This window comes from Thermochaetoides thermophila (genome assembly GCF_000221225.1).
Source record: "Thermochaetoides thermophila DSM 1495 unplaced genomic scaffold scf7180000011815, whole genome shotgun sequence".
Classification (NCBI taxonomy): domain Eukaryota; kingdom Fungi; phylum Ascomycota; class Sordariomycetes; order Sordariales; family Chaetomiaceae; genus Thermochaetoides; species Thermochaetoides thermophila.
In genome coordinates this window covers 317,093-339,652 of record NW_006383031.1, presented here as the reverse complement: position 1 = coordinate 339,652, position 22,560 = coordinate 317,093, and the positions used below count along the sequence as shown (strand labels likewise).

At 51.1% G+C, this 22,560-nt stretch overlaps 2 protein-coding genes across 2 annotated transcripts; one reads left to right on the top strand and one right to left on the bottom strand.

Moving 5' to 3' along the window:
* Positions 1 to 2,164: 2,164 nt before the first annotated feature.
* CTHT_0017070 (uncharacterized protein) lies at positions 2,165 to 4,222 on the top strand (the record flags this gene model as incomplete). The annotated part of the gene is made up of 3 exons (XM_006692146.1): positions 2,165 to 2,790; positions 2,856 to 2,940; positions 3,989 to 4,222. The coding sequence occupies 3 exons, from the start codon at positions 2,165 to 2,167 to the stop codon at positions 4,220 to 4,222; spliced, it is 945 nt and encodes a 314-aa protein (XP_006692209.1).
* A 5,166-nt stretch (positions 4,223 to 9,388) lies between these two features.
* On the bottom strand, positions 9,389 to 11,020 carry CTHT_0017060 (uncharacterized protein; the record flags this gene model as incomplete). Its single annotated transcript, XM_006692145.1, has 1 exon — positions 9,389 to 11,020. The coding sequence occupies one exon, from the start codon at positions 11,018 to 11,020 to the stop codon at positions 9,389 to 9,391; it is 1,632 nt and encodes a 543-aa protein (XP_006692208.1).
* Positions 11,021 to 22,560: the final 11,540 nt, after the last annotated feature.

Below are 22,560 nucleotides of genomic sequence, written 5' to 3'. Positions count from 1 at the left end.
GCCATGGGCAACCCGGGTGGTGTTTATTGGCTAACCTTCAAACGTCAGCTGAGCAAGCATAGGGCGTAGGCGGCGGGTGGGTACATCAGTGGTTGAGTGCCACCCTGTCACACATTGGTCCAGATCCTTCGACCTGTTGGCCATGGTCGTCCGGTTGTCCAAGACCATGTAAAGGAGGTGGCCTTGATTAATCAGGCCATCTGAAATGCCGACTTGTTGGCCATCTTAGTGCCAGTCCTGATGTCATTCTTCCATAGCTAGTGAGTGCAGAGAATTGCTCATTATCAACATCGACTGACACCTCTAGAGTATAGTTCATGAGCTTCAATTGTTGGCCTTTGAGAAAATGGTTGTCTGATCGACACAACTCCTAAAGCCACCACCAGCTCAGACCAGTGTAAGCCTAAAGTGAGCGGCCTGGTACAACACTTGGCTAACAGACCCTTATCCCTATCACCAAAGATGCAACTTACGCAGTCTGGGGTTGACCCATTAATCAACCTAACCGCATTTAAGGCCAGTTAACTTCAGTAACCTACACGAACTGTCGGCATTGAACCAGGCTGTTGCTTTGCGGGCGCCGGCTCAAGGATTAGCACCGAGTATCGGATTCGCACTGGCAACAAGTAACAACGATTGATGGAACTATATAATTGAACCATAACACAATTCCTGACAGGGACTTTGAACAATCCGCCTTATTTCCATTCCATCTGCCTAAGTTGAGTATATCATGGGTCTCTAAGCGAAGGTAGGACAGAGATCTTTGCGGGGTTGGATCTTAGCGAGACTGGCCTGCCGATGCAACTTGCCTCGTTTACCGCTCGTCTTCTTACTCCCATGAGGAGAGGAATCTTTTGTTGTCATTTGTGGGAGGTCTTACAGAACTGTATTGAGGAAAACTATATCGAGAAAAACAATTAGTTTTGAGTAGCACACGTGGATGACCTGACTTCCCCGCTGTGGTCTTCCTGACTGTTGTTGCCAAAGCCTGGTACTGAATCGCTTCTAGAGGTGAGAGATGGCGACATGTGCATAGCCAAAGCACTGCAATTGTTAGGGATCTTGAGCCAGGGGAAGGCATTTGCCCAGACTCTACCCCCGGGGCTAGCTGTTGCATGAAAAGTGTTGTGTGACCACGCTTCAGTGAACTGTTTAGTTCTATCCCGCATTCACATATCAAACCCATATCCATTGGGGACCGGGGAAGCCCTTCTCAGCTTATTGACAAATATTTCAAGATGAGTATTTGCCTTAACTAATGACCGTTTGTGAGTTTTTTTTTCTTCGCTTGTCAAGGAACCCGATCATCACAGCACTGGAGAAATAGGAAGGTTTTTCGGAGACGGGATCCTTGAGTGCCAAAATCTCCTCCTTTAACACCTCATCAGGCTTCACGTCAGATATGTTGAGCTTTGAGTCCTGTTAGCTGCAAGTGACCACGGTGTGGTCACCGCTGACCCCTACCTCGGTCAGCCCCGGCTCCACTAAGGTCAGGTGCACGATTGACCTTTTATAAGAGCCATGCTCATCCGCCCTCGCGCGTGTGTAGTTTAGAAGGCAGAGCGTAGTTATTCTGCAGCACCTCATTGTGCTTGACAGATCCTCAAGGCCGCGTGTTCTGCAGGGCAATGACCAAGTAAATAATCCTATCCCCATTACATCTTTTTTATACATCCAACAAGTTCGGTAGACTGAGGAGCTATCCCCCAAACCTTGAGGTCATGCTCTCGAATAAGGTACACAAAGCTTGGGAAAATACCTGGAGTAAAAAGCCATATTGCAATGATCTGTGGTTGGTGTGATCCAAGAAGTGTTAGAATCATAGAAGTCGGGAAAAGGGCCAGGTAGCAATAAATGGCCTAGGCTGCTGATGCTCAACCTTGCATGAAATTGCCACTGATGTCCCCGTGTTTGTTCCTGCGGCCGTAGCGGAAACATCAGCCAATGGAAGGCTGAAAAAGCCCCACCTGCCTACTGTAAGCCTGCCAGGCACCCAATGTTCCTTGAGACTGCAGCTTGAAGCATACTCGATGTGATATGTCTATATATTATGTGCTCAAGCACTTGACCAGTGTTTGTGTGAGAATACCAAGGCTCGACCTCTCCCCAAAACAAATATCTCTCCTCAAAAAAAAAAAGAACAAAAAAGAACAGAAAAAAAATGACACCGCGTCCCCTTTTCTTAGACAGCATCGATGGTGTGGAGCAACATGTTACCATTCCCGACTGGAACCAGCCTGGGAAGATGCGGACAGTCCCCATCAAGCTTTTCAACAACGCGTACCTCAAATATGAGAGCGTCAACGGCCTACCATTTGCATCCTGGCCACAGTTCTCCTCTCTACCCACAGAGTTACGCATCAAGATATGGCGTTCAACCCTCGAACGGTACCGCATGATTGATTTGGTAATATATCCAGCCATCCAGGAGCCAGAGGATTTCGACGCAGCCTCAGACACACGCTCTTATACAAAGCGAAATGAACTAGGTCGTATCATCAGCGGTGACGGCTATTGGTTGCGCCTAGGTTATGGTCAACACCCTACGGTGCCCAGTCCTCTTTTTGCCGTCAATCACGAAGCTCGGGAGGTGGCACTTTCGTTTTACCGTGTGCGCCTTCCACTTCCTCACCCAGACGGGGTTGACATCCTGTACTTAAACCCCGACTACGATATAATTTACTTGCAACAAGACTGGTCAGGGCCTCCTTTGTCTAAAACCCAGCATTACCGGCTATTCGTTGCCTTTCTACACGATGTCAAGGCTTATGATCCTCTGGATCAGGGGTAAGATCTCCCAAGTTTCGGACACAAGTGATTGGGTTACAGATCAAGCTGATTTCAATCAATAGCATTGCCCATCTTGCTCTCAAAGAACACCATTGGCACTTCTTTCCTGGTTATCATTTTGAAAAAGACCCAGCGACTGATCAGGAAGTGCCAGTGTCCTGCCCTGCTAGCTTGACTCCTGATAAACTTCATCCTATTGCGGCAGCTTCTTTTCGAGATATCCTACTAAACCATCTCCGGTCCTTGTTCTTTGTTGTGAGGTTTTACTATCACTTCAGGGGGTGGACCGAGTTGATGACGCGGCTAAGCCCGACATCGCTCCATTTTGCCCATACTTACCCTGTCCGAGTCGTCCGCTCGGGATCCCCAACTGGGGGATTTCGTTGGTTTGAGGCTGATCCAAGACCAGGAGTTGAACATGATCTCACCCAAGTATTTTTCCACCACAACCCAGCCGGATATGCCGTTGACTGGAAGAATATCGAGCGAGCCTTTGGCATTGAGGAACGAGCCAAACGACAGAGTTTCGATTTCTACATATGTCCTTCCGTTGATTGGACTGATGCCAGTTCGCTACGGATAAGAAACTTTACCCCGGGATCGCGGGAAGAACTGGCCTATCTACTTGCTGAAGACAAGGACCATTGGAAAGGCGCGATGTCATTTTGGAGGGAAACAATGTTTAAGGGAGTTGGTCCACCTGATCATGGATGTATAATTGATGAAGAAACTTTCGCCATGATGGAACGGTTGCCGAGCACAGCTGTCGGGTGGTGGGTGTTCAGGCCGGATGCATTCACGCAACCGGTCACCTGGCACTCCGTCGCAGCGATATATCGTAACTTATCCGCTTGGCCGGGTTTAATCATGTTCGAGCTCTGAATTTTTTTTGTCGGCAACAGGAAGGGATGTGCCACTTAGAAAAACACATGAGGAAAGACATCAAGACTTGTTACTGGTCCCTAAAGAGTTCGCCGCCAGATTCACTCGAACCAGATGACAGTCTTTTCCGGGGTATCCATCCCACTTTGGAAAGCGCAGCAGTACAATCATCACTACATCCAGGCGGGCAGAGCTATGCTGATGCTAAACTACCTGCTATCGGCTGGAACCGACCATCACCAAGCGGTCTACCGACAAGATCGAGCAGCACAACGCAAACGCCTGGCTGCTCAACACCGGCTGAGTCTGCAAGCGCTGCCCGCTCAAGTCCACTCGTGCCATCCTTGACGCCATCCACTCGGGCGAGCTGGCCAAGGTCGAGCACGAGACCTATGACTTCTTCAACCTCCAGGTGCCCAAGACTTGGCCTGGTGTGCCCTTGGAACTACTCAACCCCAAGAATGCCTGGACTACTGGTGCCCAGAGCTTCGAGACTGAGGTCTGGAAGCTCGGCAAGCTGTTCCTGGAGAACTTCAAAAAATTATGAGAGCGAGGCTACTGAGAATGTCAAGAGGGCCGCACCGGTTGTGTAAAACAAAGAGGGGTTGAGCTTGAGGTTGACAGGTGGTGGAATAGACTGGGTTCTTTTGCTCTTTTTTTTTCTGTATCCTTGTCTGGTTTGCCGTTCAACTAAGCATTGGGATACCGGCACTATTTTTCCTTTTCCCCTCTTCTCTGAGATATAATATGGGGAAACTATATACAATTGGAATGTATGGCTCAACACCTGTAGTTCGGATTTTTGGAACTCTGGGTAGTATCATCGCTTGGGTTGAAGGCAGAAAAAATTGGCTATATGTGGCCAAGCTTTTGAGTTGTTCGAGACTCGCAGCTAGTAGATGAGCTGAATTGATGAGCTTGTGCGATAGCATTTATGGTCCTGGTTTGTGATGCACTTCTGTGTTCCCTGCTCCTGCCTTTGGCCTGTTTGAGACAGTCGCATCCGTCTTCTGTTCGTTAAACCACATACATCTTACTACAATAGGTTTTCGGCTCTGAGGTTTTTGAAAGAACGGAGCTAACGGGAACACATGGCTGGATCATACGAGACTAACATACCCCTTTATTTTACTTCCTATTTTTCCTTTGAGGTCTGCCCTATCCAAGCACTATACAGGATTTTCTTTGTTATTCTTTTCTTCTTCTTTTTCCTCTCTTTCTCTTTCTTTCTTTCCTTTTCTCTTTTCTCATTTGAGCAAATGTTTATAAGATTGTGATCTCATGCTCCAGATGGCCTGAAAGCTGGATGTCTTGTTAACGAGACATGGCCATTGCAGTGTCTGGAGATCAATTGCTGTCATTCAGAGCCTTGAAACCCCTGCTGCTAGCGACTAATCCTTGAAACTGCCCACACAGCTGCAGAAATGCCGCAACTGGGCGTGCTCGAACACCAACAATGTGATGACAAGCCATCCACAACATAACCCCGTTTTGCAGGTTGGGCGCATCCATAACATCTTTCTCAAAACGTCAGCTCTTTGGATTGGAGCAAGTCTGAGAGGCAAATCCCCGCATTTCCCCCAGTATGCTCTGGGCACAGTCCTGCAGAAGAGTTGGACAAATCAAGACGTTTGCACAATCCATGCAAGCAGCAGCCTTCAAGCCCCGCCCTATCTCTGGGCATCCGCTAACAAAAGTGAAGATTATAGAGGAGACTTTGCAGGCATAGATGTAGTTTTTTTGATGAGAACATGAAACATGCACCTTAAATGTAACAGCATGCATAAGGGGTGTTCAAGAAAAGCTAAACATTTTCGTACGTTAAGTTTGAAGCGCAAGCAGTTCAAGTGAGGCCCAGTGCCCCTCCAAACTAGGCACCCCGCATAGTGGGGCAGAAGCCCGCTTCAGCAGGCACACAACCGTATCACATCCTGATATCGCAGAGGTGATAATCAGATTGTGGTTATACTTGACCGTGATCCAGCTCTCGGCATAGGTGCAGTAGAACGAGGTGAGAGGAGGCTTCCACTTGCCAGGGGTCTTGTTGCTCTTGGACTGGTTGCCGCTATCAGTAGCAGCTCAGAGCTGTGGGCTGTTAATGTCGTTGGCAAACGATGTCCGCTTCGAGGATAACCTGGTGTTGGCGCCAAACTGTACATGCGATAACTATCAGGGTCTAAGCGGGACACATCACGACCATCACATTTTTTAAGTTTTGAGAGACCTACAGTCCAAGCATTCTTCAGGGGCACCATATGATCGATATTGACATCAGAGGCTGCAGTCAAGGCCGCACCATCATACAGGCTGTATCAGGTGCCAGAAATAGCCTGGCAGGCCAAGTTCGCCACGACATTGGTGCCATCGTGCTTGAGCATATTCTCGCTGAGTCGAGAGTTAGTGACGAATCAAAGATTGGAGAGCAGGACCCTTGAGCTTGGCATTTGCGACCCAGATAGGCGAAGTGTAGCAAACACAACCACAAGTGGCGCTCATCGCTTTTAAGACAGTTGGAGCTGAGCAACGAGCAAATATGCGTAAGGCTGAAGTAAAGTGGAGCATTTACTTGATTGGCCCCACCACCTTGCTTTCAGCCTTGCGCCATGCAAGTCTCCAATTGCGGGTTTGAGCTTTTTGCATGTTCACTCTTACCACCATCATTCTGCAACATGCTACCATCGTCGGCCCAATTATTCCCGCAACAAAGGTGACATACCGAGTATTCCAGGTACTGCTAACAGTGTTCCAGTGGGGGAATAAATTACGGTTGTAATTCCCGTCGTCGTACGAAGTGGCAACAGTTAGAGAGTTGAGATAGGTTTGAGCAGCCGACTTGGTTGGGATACATGGATGTGTGCTGTTACTCTGCCAACCAGTAATCCCTAATAGATGAGAAGGAAAAAAAAGGAAAGAATGACAGAAGGAAATGGTGAAAGTTAGCCTGGTCTCCACGTACAGAAGTCGGCTGCGGCGCAGGGGCGGCCGAAACAGCAGCGGCTGACAGAGAGAGAACCACGACAAACTCCATCTTGAAAGAAACGGCAGAAGCTGCTTAACTATCTTGTCCATTTTGGATCTGAGGCAAGGCTTTGAGGTCCTGGGCAACAGTAACATCTCGATGATATCGCGGATGACCTGCGCTCATTTAAACACCTTCAACAACGGGCTTGAATAACTTTCGTTCCCTTTCCCCCTCCGCACACGGCGTATACACATTGCAACGACAATGCCGAACGCTGCAAAATCGAAGACGACTTGGGAGTAGTCGCTTTCGCCTCGCACTGAATACGTCGTCCCCCTAATCATTAACGGCTCATTCCTCATCAGTGTCGCCTGCGGTAGCAGACACAGGCACACGTGCGATCGTGCCTCCATCACAACGCAACCCTACGGTGAGAGACAGCTGTTACGACCAGGATGGTAGCCAATTAGGAGGCTGGAAAACTATCAGCGCCAAGGAAATACTGATGATAATCGGGCTAAACATTTGTTGATCATTGAGGAAGTGCTCAGTGATAACTTACATGCCAGGGCAAGGCATATCAACAACCCTCGAATATAGATAGATAATATATAGGATCGCTCATCCCCAGAGCCACGATGAAGCCTCCTCAGTCAGCAATAGAAGCAGTGGTCAACCAACAAACTGGTAACCGCAGGAAACCATATATACTCTACTGTGTGAGGACCCCAGTTTCACAGGTTTTACAACCTGTTTGCTACCTTCGAACCCACCTCAGGAGGTTACGGAATCGTCACTTTTTTTTATACAGTGAGAGAATGTTCCAGCACGCATGGTTCTCGAAGAACTTAGTTCGGGAAGAGCTGAGAATAGAAGTGTTTGGTGTTCTCTACACCAACAGACAGCTGTCTTGGTTTATGTGCAAGCTCCATGCTTGCTGGCTCCTGCTGCCGAGACGGGGATGTGGATGTATTTCTCAGCCAAATTCCTAGGCGGGTCCAAACAAATGGGCGTCAAAATACTGGAATTGCTTATAATTACCCTAGGCTCGCAGCAGGCTAGTCACAGTTAAGCCATAAGTCCCGGTCCATACCCAAGGACCGTTCCCAGTTTGTTAGCGCCTTGCAGGATTCCCTTCCAAAAGGGGTACTCGCAGGTGTTTCTCCCAGCTTTGATCCTGCAAGACTCTGGCTTGGCAAGTTCCATCACTGCGAACCCTCCCTAGGAGCGAGGAACGTAGTGATAAGCAGATTCCCCAGCTCAAATGAAAGTGTGCAGCGCCGAGCACTTCACCGAAGGAAAGGCTTGCTGCTGGCAAGACCTCCGACAATCTCCTGTTCAGAAGTTCCTCGCAAGGCTTCGCGCTCGGCAATTGGGCGCGAGCTTCTTTAGCAACTGTCGGCTCCAGGATAGATACTAAGCCTTTATTTAGGTGAGGATTCAGGCAGTCCCCCTTGGTGTTGCGCAGGCGGCTCGACAGGAAAACACAACCACAGAGACATGCTAAGTTCAATTTGACGCCCTCTCGCTCAGCTGTGTGTAAAGTTTTTTTTTTTTCTCAGCCGTAGCATGGAATATCGTATGGTCAAAGAGTCCTTGCATATATTAACGACTTGGACAAGCTGGGCTGCACGTACATCTGTTGCACCTCGTACACATAATACCTAATGGTGGATTGGGAATGAACCGCGCCACTTAAGAGCAAGCACCAAGGCACCCTCCGTTTCGGAACTGTTTGGCCATTCCAATGTTAAAGGACGTGATAGTATGGTATCGACTCATTACACTTGAGCCAGAAGCATATACAACGTAGCCGCGCATAGCTCTTCTAGAGATAGGTATATGCGTGGAGATGATGCATCATTGTATCACTGCATTAAACTGTAGTTGTGCCCAACACGATGCATTTCTCGGATGTCATTGATCTTGTAGGACCTGTCTCAGTCACTCTCCGGTCTCAAACGAGAGCTCCGAAGCTCGGGATCTTATTCTATAACATGTCGTAAGAAATTTTTATGCTATGATCAACTGGAGTCGATTGTGCTATCCGGCTTCCCAAGTCAAGCTCTGAACAACAAACACTAAGTCTCCTGAACCCTGTTTTCTTTTCAATCTTCCAGGTGTTCATTACAATGTTAGACACATACAATAGCCATCTTACCATTTGATCAAACGCAAAGGAGCACCTCTTTCCAAGAACAAAAAAAACTTAGATCTCGGACTGGTAGTTCAAACAATTCATATTGGAGAAAAACACACCAAAAAAAAACGACCGGAAAACTTGGGTAATTGACCAAATCAACATATCTCATTCATGCTACCATATGTATCATCTCCCTCTGTATCTTCTTTATCTCCATCACCCCGTGATAATGCTAATGAACTCTGCCATATGCTCCTAACTCTTTTTTAACCCACACCCCTAACCTCTTCCGTAGGTACATGATGACAACAAATAAGTGAACAAACTAAATCCCACAGATAAAAAAAAAAAATCCTGAACGCCTAGCCCAATCCCAAACATATTGAGATATTCCCGTAACGCCTACGCTGTGCGATGTAGTTGGTGTGATGTTGTTATGCGATGTGTGCCGTAATCAACAAGGGAGATGACAGAAATTTTCCCCATCTCCTCTCTGTTTCCTCCCCTGGCCACACTATTCCATCCATGCCTCTCTATCTCTATGGGACACCCCCCCCCTTCCCAAGATCCTGTACCAACCCCTCTTAACCAGTCAACAAAGAACTAACTCACCCACAAAAATTCTTATTCAACGCCCCAATAGCCCTAACATCCTCTAACGTCTGTCCCGCTCCCGTCACCCCATTCACTGCACCCACCGTCCCGACCGCAGGCTGCAATGTCGCCGGCAAAGGCGGCACCAACGTCGGGGCAGGCTCTAACGCCCTCGGCGACGTCCCCGTCGTATTGGTGTATGTATACCCCTGTGATGATGTCGGTGGAGCCGATGTCGTGGGCGCAGAGAACGGGTTCGCGCTAGCTAGTTCTGTCGACGACGGTGTCGTCGCGCTTGCGGAGGTCGACGTTGTGGAAGGATCGTGCAGGAGCAGAGCAGAAAGGCTGGCTTTGTTGGTGTTGGTGTTGGCTGTTGTTGGGGTGCGGTCACTCCTCGAGCTGTCAGAGACGCCGCTGCGGGGCTGGGCTGGGGGTGATTGCGAAAGCTCGCGGACGCGTGGGCTTGTGGTGATGAGAGGGGGGGGAGGGGGCGGCGGGTGATGAGAGGTGCCGTTGGTTTGAGTGCGGGGAATGGGGAGGGGTGGGAGGGTGGTTGGGACGGTCGAGCGCGAAGGGCTGGTGCTATACTCGAAGCGGGCTTCGATCCGGACCGCCTCGCGAGCTTGGGCTTGTAATTGCTGTGCTCGGGGCGAGTCGAGCAGGGATGGACGGGGCGGGGGCAGAGTCGTCTGTGATGAGTGATGCTGGCTCTGCGGATATGGCTCGGGTAGGGTGACCTTCGACTGTGGTGGCGGCGGAGGAGGAGGAGGAGGAGGAAGTTGCGGTGTCTGATGAGGAGGGGGTAATGCTAACGGCGGCCGGTCATACGGTGAGCTGTGATGAGGGGGTTGAGCGTGCGGATGCGAATAGCTCGGATGAATTGGATAGGGTAAGTGATGCGGCGGCGGTTGCGGGTAAGGATGTTGGCCGTGGCCATAGGGAGGTGTGCTGATCGGCGACGGGGGCCAATGAGGGTAGTTAACGTGATACGGGGGAGGAGGATAATGATGGGGATACGGCGGCGGCGGCTGCATCGGCGCTCTCGTCAAAGCAGGTAACGGCGTGTCGTTTAGGCTCGATTCGGGATACATGCCCTTGGCTGGAATGATGTGTCGGAGGGCTGGATCTGTGCTGGGCTGCGGCAGGTCTGTTGAACCCCTCGAGTAGTAGGCAATCAGATGGAGATGCTGACCCTGGGAGGTGGTGATGCTGAAGGATTGCTTCATAAGCCCGTCAGCCTTATACCGGTATCCGTCTGGCTCCCCATCGTCCCTGTCCTCGTCGCTCCCCCTTCCTGACTCTGGCGTCTTCCCGGCTCCTCTCCTGCTGCTGCCGAAGCCAGAACCCCTTTTGCCCTCCATCTCACGATATGTCAAGAAGCTGCCCGACACGCGGCTAGCGCTCCATGACTTGCCATCCGTCCATCTCCTCATGCCCGCCTCGCGTTCGTCCCACACAAACACTGATCCCGACCGAATCGCCTGGCGCTCCTTCTCGGAGAGTCGCCGTTGTACTCGTGGCAGAACGCCCTGCCGGCAGGCTTCGAAGAGCTTGATGGCATCGACGGGTGTCCTGACGATGCCGTAGTAGGTTTCCATCATCGTCCGGCCATGAGTACCGGATTGATATGTTAGGCTATCCCCCATAGTGGTGTGTAAACTGTTATGTTTCGTACAACCCTCCTTTTTCTCGGTAGTTCGAGAACTGCTACACCATTCAGGCCAACACGCTGTGGGCCTGATGAGTGACAGTAGTAGTGATCAGATCAAGAGGAGCCTCGGGATGTAGACGAGGCAAATAAGAACCTGCGCACTTGAGTCAGACCCTGTTCTTGGACCCATGAAAAAACGGAAGACTGATCATGAACTGCATGAGGGAGATCCAGTAGATCAAGGACATGGTTCTGGGGGAGAGGGAAGTTGACAGCCTTGGCACCCCATTAAAAACATCTTGCAGAACAGCCAGATCTCGACGACAGGCTCACTTCCATCGCCCATGCATTCCTCTCAACCCCAACTGCATACCTACGGCCCCGCCGGCACACGCAGACTGCCCTCTCGCCCGAATCGAAAGCAGACATGTTTGCGAGACGCAAAGGGTCACAGCACGGATGCTGTGGAGCCGTCTGATGCGGCATCCTGAGACCAAAGCGTGAAGCGGGCGCTGGCTGCTGCTGCTGTTGCGCTGGTTTTCTTTCTCCTTTTCTGGTCTTTCCCGGTGACATTCCCACGGCGCACTCACAGCCACGTTGTATATCCACTGGGACACGACATGGTAAGGCCAAGTGGAGGTGAGTTTGTGCCTTGGCCGGAAGGATCGGAGATCGGTGATTTGCGCAACTGCTGGGCTCTCCCCCACTCGGGACTGAGGATCTGAAACTGTTCGACGGTGCTCTCATGCCGTGGTGGTTGACGTCGTGGTCAACTGTCTGCGGGTATGCGATGTGCGGGGAACACGAGTGTGTGTATAGGTTATGGTGTTGAGTGGTGATTTGAGGGGTCATGACGGGAAAGGATTGATGTACACATACCTAAGAGTTCCTGTATGAGGAAGATACCGAGCAGTAGTTCTCTGCTGGATCTGCAGCCTTTTTCAACGCAACGACGTCGTCTCGGAAGATGCAAGCTGTGGACTAGAAAGCTCCAAGTCGATAGAAAGCAGTCCTATGTTTTTTTTTTTTTTGTTCTGGCCGTCCTCAGAGAGAGCTGTAGGGTGGTCGAGGTTGGCGGCTGCCTCGTGGTACAATGATTGAATTGCTGAATGTGACCTCGCGATGCGACCCGTCCCGATGTGGTCGAGGTCCAACTGGGTTGTCTAAAACCCCGGATCAAAAAGGTTGGTTTGGCGGCCTGGAGGCTGGCTTGTTGGCTCAAGGCTCGCTGGCTCGCTGCTGGCTCGTTGTTGTGCTGCTCACTGGTGTTGCGTTGCTTAGTGCGTCCCCTACGGATCTGCCCGCTCATGCAGTCTAAGTCGTCCGAGGTGTATGCGGCAGAAGACGTGAGGTCGAGATTTAAAGGATTGAGGTTAAAGTTTGGCCGAAAAGGTAGAAAAATGCGATACAAGTTCACCCAGACCTGGAATTAAGGCAAACAGCTGGCCAGTCGCTGCCAGTCTCAACCACCGGGCACCCGCTGGCAGCCACAGCTCCCACTGGAAATCCACAGCCAACCCACTGGCGCCCACACCCATCGGAGTCAGCACTCAGCAAAATCCACACACCCTCTCCTGCTGGTTCGAGGCCAAGACTCCAAGAGAGGACCACGGTTCGTGGCTGGTTAGGTGGGGATCGGCTGCGGGTCGATGACGATGCACTCCATCAAAAAGAGCCAGAAAAAAGGGCGCCAAGCATTCCCATGGCATGTCTTCGCGTGTATTGTGTCTCGGGATGTGGGAGACTAAGCTAAAGTTCGGCCAGGCCTGCGCGCAGGGATCCACCAGGGGTGTGTCTACCTTTCCCATTGCCTGTCGTGTTGAGCGACCGACCTCAGCTGCCGCTCAGCGGGAGCACCTGCACTGTGCCCTGAAACGGTAATTTACATTACATAATCAGTAATTACATGTTACACAGGCGTACCGGCTGTACGGCTGTCCTTCGCCTCATCACTTTGTGCCACAGAGTGCGCAGCATGCAATCTCACTGCCGGCATGATATTTGTGAGGATCGGCATTGTTTTTCTGCCATCGCTTCGTGTTTAAGTGTCCACTTCCCAGATACAAACGCTCCACGCAAATCGCGAGCCCGACAACCGACCATCGCTGCAGCCTTCACGCCCTTTCGCTCGCCGTTCACACTTGCCGGCCCCAAACGATATGCCAGTGGGGCAATGAGCCCCAGCCGAGCTCTGTTGGTGCAAGGGTTGCCAGTATAACGCAGTGGAGTCGACGAACAATTGCGACAACCCCCCGATTGTGCCAATCTGGTAGGGGAGGGGTGAGAGCATCAGATCTTCGGCCGGTTCGGCTTTCGTCTGAAACGTCGTCCAGGTTGTTCTCACTAGATGCTAGATCCTATCTCGACGGCATAATGGGCCGTTTGTATACTTGATGAGACTAGCAGACAGTCGAACCCGGGCGAGGCAAGGGGGGAAATTTTGGGGGAAAGGGGGGGGGGGTTGGGGGGGGGGAAGGAAGGGGAAGAAATCACGTCCAGGTCGACTGATGGAAGGATGGCTGGATGGTCAGTCAGAAGGAGGGGGGGATGATGGATCGATTCCCGACGGAGATTCCATTGCCTGGGCCGATCTGCTCCTTTTTCGCCTGCCGACGGCAGCAGGGAAAAATGACCCAAAAACCTGGCCCAGGCAGCCAAGCAGCTGGTTCGCTGGTCCCCAAAAAAGCCCCTTAAACGCACACTAGCTTCACCTTGTTCGCGACTCCACCAACTGTCGTAAGCCCGCTGATCCGTCAGACGGCTACATAACATTTTGGGATAAAAAGACCTTTTTGGTTGATCGCAGAGCCTGATTGAAGTGGGCTTCTGGCTGCCTGTTTGATGACGGAGATATTTGTGAGACGAGTCAAACTGCAACACAGAATATGTCTTGTTCATATGGCCTGCCTCAGCCGGAGGTTTGAGATTATCTTCCGATACGGTGACAGCTCAGGCGTATAGCACTACCTGGAGCATATACTGCAACGGTCAGAGACCATAATATGCACGACTTGCAAACACTTGTCAGGATTCGGTTAGTCCAGGTCCTGTTTTCCCGTTATTGGATAAAGAACTAGACACGGCTTTTTTTCCGAGCAAAGCCAAAATGCCTTGGAGGAAAGTTGGCGACAAACCCCCTCTGTTTGTCGCTGATGTTATGAAGTGAGACGGGGAATCCCGGTGCTACAGAGAAAACAGAAACACTCGAGGGACCTTCATTTCGGTCAGCCTTGCGGTTTGCTACACCTGTGCTTCGCCCGGAAGCCGGGTCAACAACGCATCAATCCCTGACCATAACCCACCAACAATCATGGCTTTTCCAAGACCCCCGCTTTTTTTTTGTTAGCATCACGCGAACAGTATCATCGACTTTTCCATTTGTCCTCCGTACGTTACAACTAAGGCGAGAGAGGGCAGGCAGCATGGAAAAAATGGAGAGAAATTGAAGGCTTGGCCCTGGTCTACGGAAGCGGACCACGATCCCTGCATCTGACCAACGGCAGCGTCATGGGGCATTTTGATAGAATTTCAAGCTTATTTCACGGCGCCATCGCCCGCCTTAGCGCGGTATTGGCAAGCCTTGGCCCCGTGCCATGTGGCGGGGCTCGGGATTAAGCTTGTTCCAAACCCCGTTCCTGTGCTCCTTTGCTTCATAGGCTCGAGTCAGCTCCTCGATATGCTGACCAAAATATTGGGTCTAGTGTCTCGCCGATGATAGATCCGGGGATATTGGGAGCTGCTGAATGGCTATGCCACACTACTGGTATGGGGGCTCAGCTTCAATCGATCCCGGTAGGCAACTTTTCAGCAGCCAATACTGTGGCGAGAGGGCTGAGCACTGGGGAATGAAGGGCCCGGCGAATTTTCCCATTCTCGTCGCCCCAGAGCCTGTAACAATATGCAAGCCGAGATGTTGACAGCGAACCATTGCCATAACACAGCTCTTACTGGTGGTGGTTCATGTAATGGGATGGCACTACTGTGTAGTCAGCCGGAGCTATGACGCTCAGCAACTGCTGATTTCCATTCCCGGCTTGTTCTTTAGTCAGATTCTCTGCAGCTAGCGCGCCCACTGAGTCGTATTCGCGTCTTAATGGGCGTCGAGCCCCTGGTAGATCGGGTCTCGCAACCCTTCCGAGCCCGATTCTATTGTTTCGAAAAGCAGCACGTCGCCCACTACTTGCGAATCTTTTGCACATCGCAGGAAATTTGATGATTCCTGGCTGGTGTAACCGGGCTCTGCTTGAGACATGGCTTGCAGTCGAACATATCGAAGCTATTGGAGAGAAATACGCACCTTTCCTGAATTTTTTAAAAGAAAACAAAAAAGATGCTGTTGGTATTGTTAGTATGTTATTTACTCTTGTACGGGACAGCAGCCAGCGGATTTTGACAGCCCATCGACATCATCTACATGCGAACATCTGGTTCTGCTGCACCTGGACGTGTTTGCCATGCAAGTTTCGGCCCGTTTGCCCAGTGTTATTGTGTAGTGAAGACTCGATGGACTGCGGGAGAAGTTGCGGTTTGTCTGCCAACAGCGTGGGAAGCACATAGGCACCGAAATCGACGAGCACCGTGTGTGTACGGTTTCCGAACCTTTGGTACGACTCATGCTGTAAATCACGATACGGGCAATTACAAGATTTACTACGCGCTGGGAGATTCGAAATGGAAACACAACCAATTTCTGAAAAACAGATGTGTCAATGAGGCATACACAAACCGTCGGACTTATCCCGAGAGACATCCGGGGGAATAGAAGTGGCCAGAGCCTCCAAATATGCCCGTCTTGGTATGGAAAAGCTGTACGGTTATGACCAAGACGGTGCCATTACGACCCAAGTTGGACGCCAAGCACGACCAACGGGGACGGGCGGCAACTTTCCGATCGAGGCTCATTTTCGGTTTGGGACAGCAGGCGTGGTTCTGGAAACTTGGCATGCGCCAGGACGGAAGGTGTGATTCAGCAGGCGCCTGCGCTCGTTGACAAACAGAAACTCTGACGTGGAAGGATAGATTAGCACGGTTCCTCGTGGGCACAAAACTGGTCTCTGTAAATTTTCGGGAAAAAAGCATAACCGCGCGACGACTCAAATCGGCTGTGATCCACTGATCCCAAGGCCAAGGAGCCGCGGAACCCCAGGCCAAGCCCCAAGCCACCGCTGATGTGAGACTCGACGATTGGGACTGGATGACGCCAAGACCTCGTCTGGATGAGCATGACTTTGGGCGTGTTGGCCCCTGACCACCGTCTTCTGGCTTCTGGAAGTGTCACCTCCAGCGAACCGAGTCAGATGATCGACCTCGATGCCCGGCTCACGTCCTCGGCAGCCATGCCAAAAGCGAGCAGAAGACTCGAGAGTCATGTTCCAGATGAAAAGTTATATCCGCCATAGCGGAACCTAATGAGAGAGATTCGCTGACGAACAGGCAAACTATGTGAACCGCGGAGTTCAGGGCGGTCGCTGTCGCTTCTGTGTGCTGTGCAGAATCGATACCGCACTGGGCTGCGTGGCGTCCTAGACTTCAGCCTCGCTGGGATTGCGCCCAGGCGCTACGCCAGATCGAGCAACGTTGTCCGCCCAGCACAAGACGTGTCGTCTGTTTAAGGTTAGGCCCGAAAAAGACAAGCAAAAGCCAAAAATAACTCTCTTTTGCGTATGTATAAATTTCTTTTTTTTTTCTATTGCAGCCCTGTTCTAGAGCCAGTTGACTCGGGCTGTCGGGCTTTCGGCTGTTCGGCCCAGCAAACGACCAAAGGCCTAAAGGACTTCAGTGGCGCCATTTTTTGCCCCCATTTCACGCAGTTTTCGACATTGAACGTTTGGCCGTCTATCAGCGGGCCTCGCAGGCTCGAACAGCCGTTTCAAAGTCCAACGAAACAAGCACAGACCCTCAAACCCACTCAAAGACCCCGCCCCTCCTGCGACTTTATCGGCTACACTTGTGTGCAGTCGGCTCGGGTTGCACCAAAAACCGCAGCAGTTGGCGTGTCACGCCAAAACGGAGCGATCCCGCGCCTAGCCTTGGACGATGTGGGGAGGGCGTGTGCTTCAAGTGCTTGTTTGCAAAGCCAAGTGTCGCACAAAGTTGGCCACGGATAACCAGCGGACGGCTTGCTTTTTGCCAAAACAGTTGCGCTGCGAGCACACACAGCGCGGTAAGCCGCATCCAAATGATGGCCGTCCTCCATTGCGTCCCAATATCCATCCATTCATAGCTCGGTTATGCCTCTCGGACGTAGCGAGAAGTAATAGGGCGCAGCATACAATTAACCCATTGTGTGGCTTTTGTGGTTGGTGAAGTGAAAACGCGAAAGCGAGCTAAACTAGCTAGAGCGAACAGCCACCTCCTTGGCCGCCTGACAGCCCCGAGAGCCTTCTCCGAATTGCCCTTCATGGCGATATGTTAAGTATTGTGTCTGCTCAGCTGTTCAAGGAGCGCAAAAATAGTCATAGCCTTCATAGAGTTAGGCGCTGTATTAAGCACGGCACTTTGGTCAGGTACCTTGCTGGCTCAGTGTCATTGTAAAAGAGTAAGCTGGTCGCACTTGTTGACCAGGCATTGGCACGCAGAACGCCAATCAAACTCTGTCCCCGCCATTTCATCTGCTGGCTTGTCCTGCTTTGGTTGTAACTCAAGGTAGGTGGTGTAAGCATCAGATGCTTGACAAACAAATAACCTGCAGGACTTGGCTTTTTTTTTTTTTTGTGCAGCCGACTTCTCGGACGGCTTTTCCAGGACAAGAATATCCAGGATTTGTCAACTCCTCTGGCTATCAATTACCCAGCTCGGTCTAACAGCCACGGGTTTCTTCTGTCGTTGATCATGGACGATCCTATGATGTCAAGTCAAAGCTCCGTTTGTCCTGAAATCGAGTCATTAACCCAAGCGCCTGGTCGAGCTGACTTCTTTCGGGCTGAGCAGCCCAGTAGGTTGACCTGGATCAATTTGTCCATCCACCATGTCAGTCCTGTGCCGTCTGCCAACTTAATATCGCAGCCCAATCACATTCGCCCCTCAACGAGTACCCGTCCGCTTAAGCTTATTTCGTGAACGCGAGCCTCTTTTCTTTCCCCCCTCGTGTGGCCAATTTCTGCCAGGGATGGGTTACACTTGGTGTGGATGTATTGCCAATGGAACGTTCTGTCGAAAAGAAATGCTGACCATACTTTGTCAACCTCATGACTTACTGTCCTTGGCAAGCGGGGGCTTCTGGAGGGAAAAATATACTGATGGAAGCTTCTGACCGGTAATGATCAAAATCCTTTTTTGTCCGTTGTTGGTTGGTCCTTTTGGATCCTCTCATGAACGCCCACCAATTACACACTCAACAGACGGAGCTTGTCCCGGGACATGCAAGCCTTGTCACACAACAACCGCCTGTCGACACACTGCTCGCAAGCCTCTCCAGGTCCAGCAATGCTTGGCACACAGGTAGTTTCGTGAGAATCCCCAGCCCTCCCCCACATATATTTCCTTGGCCGGCCATTCATAGCCCAGCATGGTCATTTCGACAACCCCGATCTGACCAGTCTGAGAAGAGCTTTGCTCTCGATGCTGACGCGTCCTAACGAACCTTTGCATTTCTGAAACAGCCTCTTTTCTTGAGCAGACTTCGACGCTGTAGGTTATGGGCTCTCTCGTGGGGGTCAGGATTGCACCCGTCGGTTTGGGTCCGGAAACCCCGGATCAAGGTCCGATGCCGATGCCCTACATCGGTTGGTCAGACTGAGTAACCTACCTAGTGCTGGCATTGCGCGATATTACCTTCGACATCAAGGGATCCAAAACCGCCTTAAAGGGGCGCCAACAGCTACACAGCCCATGCAATGCTTCCAAGCACTAAGGTGGCACGCTCAATGTAGGTGAGAGGGAGGGGGGGGAAGGGGAGGCGGGGAGTTCAACAATGTTGTGCTTCTCTCAAGCCGGGCACCTATCGGCGGCGGCTTGGGTCCAGGCTATTACTGCCAGCGGTACTCGCAATTCCTGAATAGGCCGTATAGTCGTATACTGACGTGCCATCAATCTATCCCGTTGGACATGTCTATAGGTGCCAAGCGGCCATATCACATCTGTGATTGATGAAGCCAAGTATGGGTCAAACTTTGACATCGCATGACTTCGGTGCTACTCTGGGAAGGTTATACCCAAGGCTATAGAACCATGGGAAGGACCCCAGAACCTTTGTGAGGACAACAACCTTGGGTCAACGGAGCTTGTAGAGAGAGGTTTGCCACAGGTGACACGCCAACGTTACTGTGCCTTGTTCACAAGCCTCGTTGCATGTTGACACCTTCCTCTGTCTGCTCTTCCATCAATATGGACACCAAAGCTTGGGAACACCAATCTCCCGTCGCCCATCGCTACCCTCGCAATCCTACGCCGTTGAGAAAGCATACAATACGGATACCATCCCGTCCTCGCTTACCCTTTCTAGTTCTCCCCACAAACCGTTGCAACGTAGCTCTTGCTTACCCCAACGCTAACTCAACCGTTGGACAGGCATCCACAAACGTTATTATCCTCGTCCTAAGCAGGCAGGCAGTGCTTGGCCAAGACACAAAACGAGGAGATCGCCAAAAGCTTGGCTCCGACATCAAGCTTCTTCCGTCGGGCCATTCCCCACTCCGGCTTTGTGGGAGATTCGCTGACTGTGAATACGTGTGCGAAACACGCTCGAAACGAGATGAAGATTTGGGATGTCGTGTTCTTGGCCCGGCTTGGCTAAGGGGAGTTTCATATCGTGGCGTTGGTTTGGGGATAGATTTGGATGGGCGGAGACATCGTCATGGAGGAGGTCAAAATGACGCCAGCTTTTTGTTCGCCAGACGATTTTTTTAGGGACATGATCTGGTCATCTAAACCATGCCGTTGGTATACTAACACGGGATATAGCCCAAAGGTAGGTAGGTCCTGCCAGGCAGCATCCTGATCTCGGCGTTTCAGCTAGGCCCCTTACGAGTTTCGTCGATCTATGCTTTGCGTACGTCCCAGCGCCGGCATGGTTCCAGACACAACACGGGAAGGTGGAGATCCCCCATCCAACGGCAAACTCCATGCGGCCCCAGCATTCACAGTCCTTCCAGAAGCCGTTAAGAAGCCAATATACCCGGTCCCGCGATCCCGGAGGATCATAGTCTGCTCGTCGCATGGACACGGGAATACAGCGTTGCAAGCGAGACGCCACCCCGCTCCCTGCGGAGTGGATAAGGTTTGGCCCCGGGTAAAATGGAAGAGGCTTATATCTATTGCATGTGCCGATGAATTGGCGATAATAATGGATGTAGAAACGGTAGGTAGGGGAGCGGAAGAACCGGGATGGGGGTGATCTGGGATGATTTGGGTGCAGGTTGATACTGCTCGTATAGTTAGGTAGGTTGAGGGGCTTGAAGCGCTTCATGGATACGAGGAGGTGTGATATGGCTATGCCGTGCAATCAATGCCTGTCAGATGGATATTCCAGTGATACTTGGTTGCCTGGTTTCTGGACATATCTAGAGGTTCATCAAGCCAGGCAGCCATGTGATCCACTTCAAACGGACCGTGTGCATCAATCGCTGCAAAAGAGGAGGTAAGTGTTTCTCCGTGAATTCTGGCAGCAAAGCAACGCCTTCGCATAAAGCACCAAGAGTCAACCGAGTGAATTTGGGGGTTAATGGGAGACAACGATGGACTGTTGTCCGTTTTTACCCGGGTCAACCGAGCGGCTCACGGGCCGAGATTGGCATGTTGATTGTTCCATGCGTGAATCTTGAGTTAAACGACGATCCTTCAGGAGTCTGCATAAATCATTCAATGAATTGGGGCCCCGTGGACTTGTAACGAGTCAATATGATGGATGCGTAGGGAGTGCTGAGAGAGACGTAGAATCCGGTTGCCAAGCAGCCAAGACTCAAAAAGTTTAACTTGAAAGCAATAGGGATTAGCTTAGGCTGCAGCACGGTAGATCGAGGAGGCTACAAACCAGCTAAGCTTCTAGATCTCTGGGAGGAGGGTGTAACGCAGATGTTATTATACATGACTAGCTCCCCACCCACAGAGCCCCATTGATGGCTGTCTACCTTCCTAAACAGTTAGACCTCAGAATAAGACCGCAGGCAACAAAAATGATAGCTGCAGATATCTTGTGGCTTTGCAAATGTTATGTGTCTGGCTGAAGACTTTACGTCCACGGCAGCGTCGGAAAAGCCAGTAGCATCAAAGAGGGCCGTCCCAGTACGTCTACCCTCAGATTTGAATTGCTCAGTTGTTAAGCAAACCTAGATATTATCGAAATCTAGTATCGCAGTCTTCTGAAATCCAGGGTACTTTGAGAAGTCCGACTTTGTGGACAAACCCCCAATCACCCCCACCGCCGCCAGGCAGAAAGACCTGGCTGACAGGGCATCCTCACAAAGGTTCGGACGAAAGTCAAGGGAAGCTTTGGGCACAAAAAGAATTATCCCAAGGGCGTCTCAGCTGACAGGTCTCCCCAGAGCTCCCGAGAAGTTATTTCTCAGGAACCCGGTTCACATCCTGCGCTGGATGGTAGCCACGCGCTAGTCACATGAGCCCATCATCAGCCCAACGCAAAGTAAAGACGTATTGTGGGATACTTTGTGAGTGTCGCTGTTTGCCTGAATGGTGGAGCTTATGCTTTACGATATCTGTAATTGGAGAGTGTATGAGAGCATTCAAGCATTCGAGAGTCGCTTGTAGAAAGGCATTTTGTACAATTACTGCAATATAGTACAGTGAATGGTTTGGGTATCTGCCTCTATCTCTCCAAGCCAGCCTCTAATATGATGCCTTCACCGCTAGACACCTCCCTCTTTTATGCACGTAGCCGAGCCCTGATGAATCACGAGCTCAAAGGCAAAGCAGCCTGGTGTAAAAAAAAAAAGAATCTTTACCCTCGAAACCATCATCTACAGACTTCGAATCCCGAATTTGAACTTCAGTCGTGTTAAAGAAACCCAACGGCGAGGCCGCCATTTGCCCTCACTCCTTAGCTAAGGCCGTAAGGAACTGGCGGGCGGCTTGCCGTCCGCAATAGACTATATGATCGAGGGACGTTACACACAGGCCATGTTTGTTTCGAGAAGATTCGGGCCGGGAGAATCAAACGTAACGGTCGGCAGCTCGCGTGCTGTTCTAGGACTGGGGTCATCCATCTTGTCTTTTTTATATGTCTTAGATGCTCTAGCTGTGCGAGGAGCAAGATATCGGGCTCGGATATAGACGGGATGGATCGTGTATGCCGTTTGAATAACAAAATCTTATTTGAAGAGGGGCAGAATCTCGCACATGCCCGAGACGCGAAGTTCACGATCGCGAGACAGTTTCGAACGATCTCCGGTCCCCGACGCCGACACCGATACGGCAGACGGAGTGCCACAGACAGAAAGATTTAGATCAGATCATGCATGTACCCTTCAGGATACGGTGGCGGCGGTGTCAGGGAATGGCAGGAAAATCCAAGGATGAGTGCCACAAGTTCAGAGGAGTGACTGTCCGCTCCAGTTCTACACCCGTTGCCATGTCTCTCTT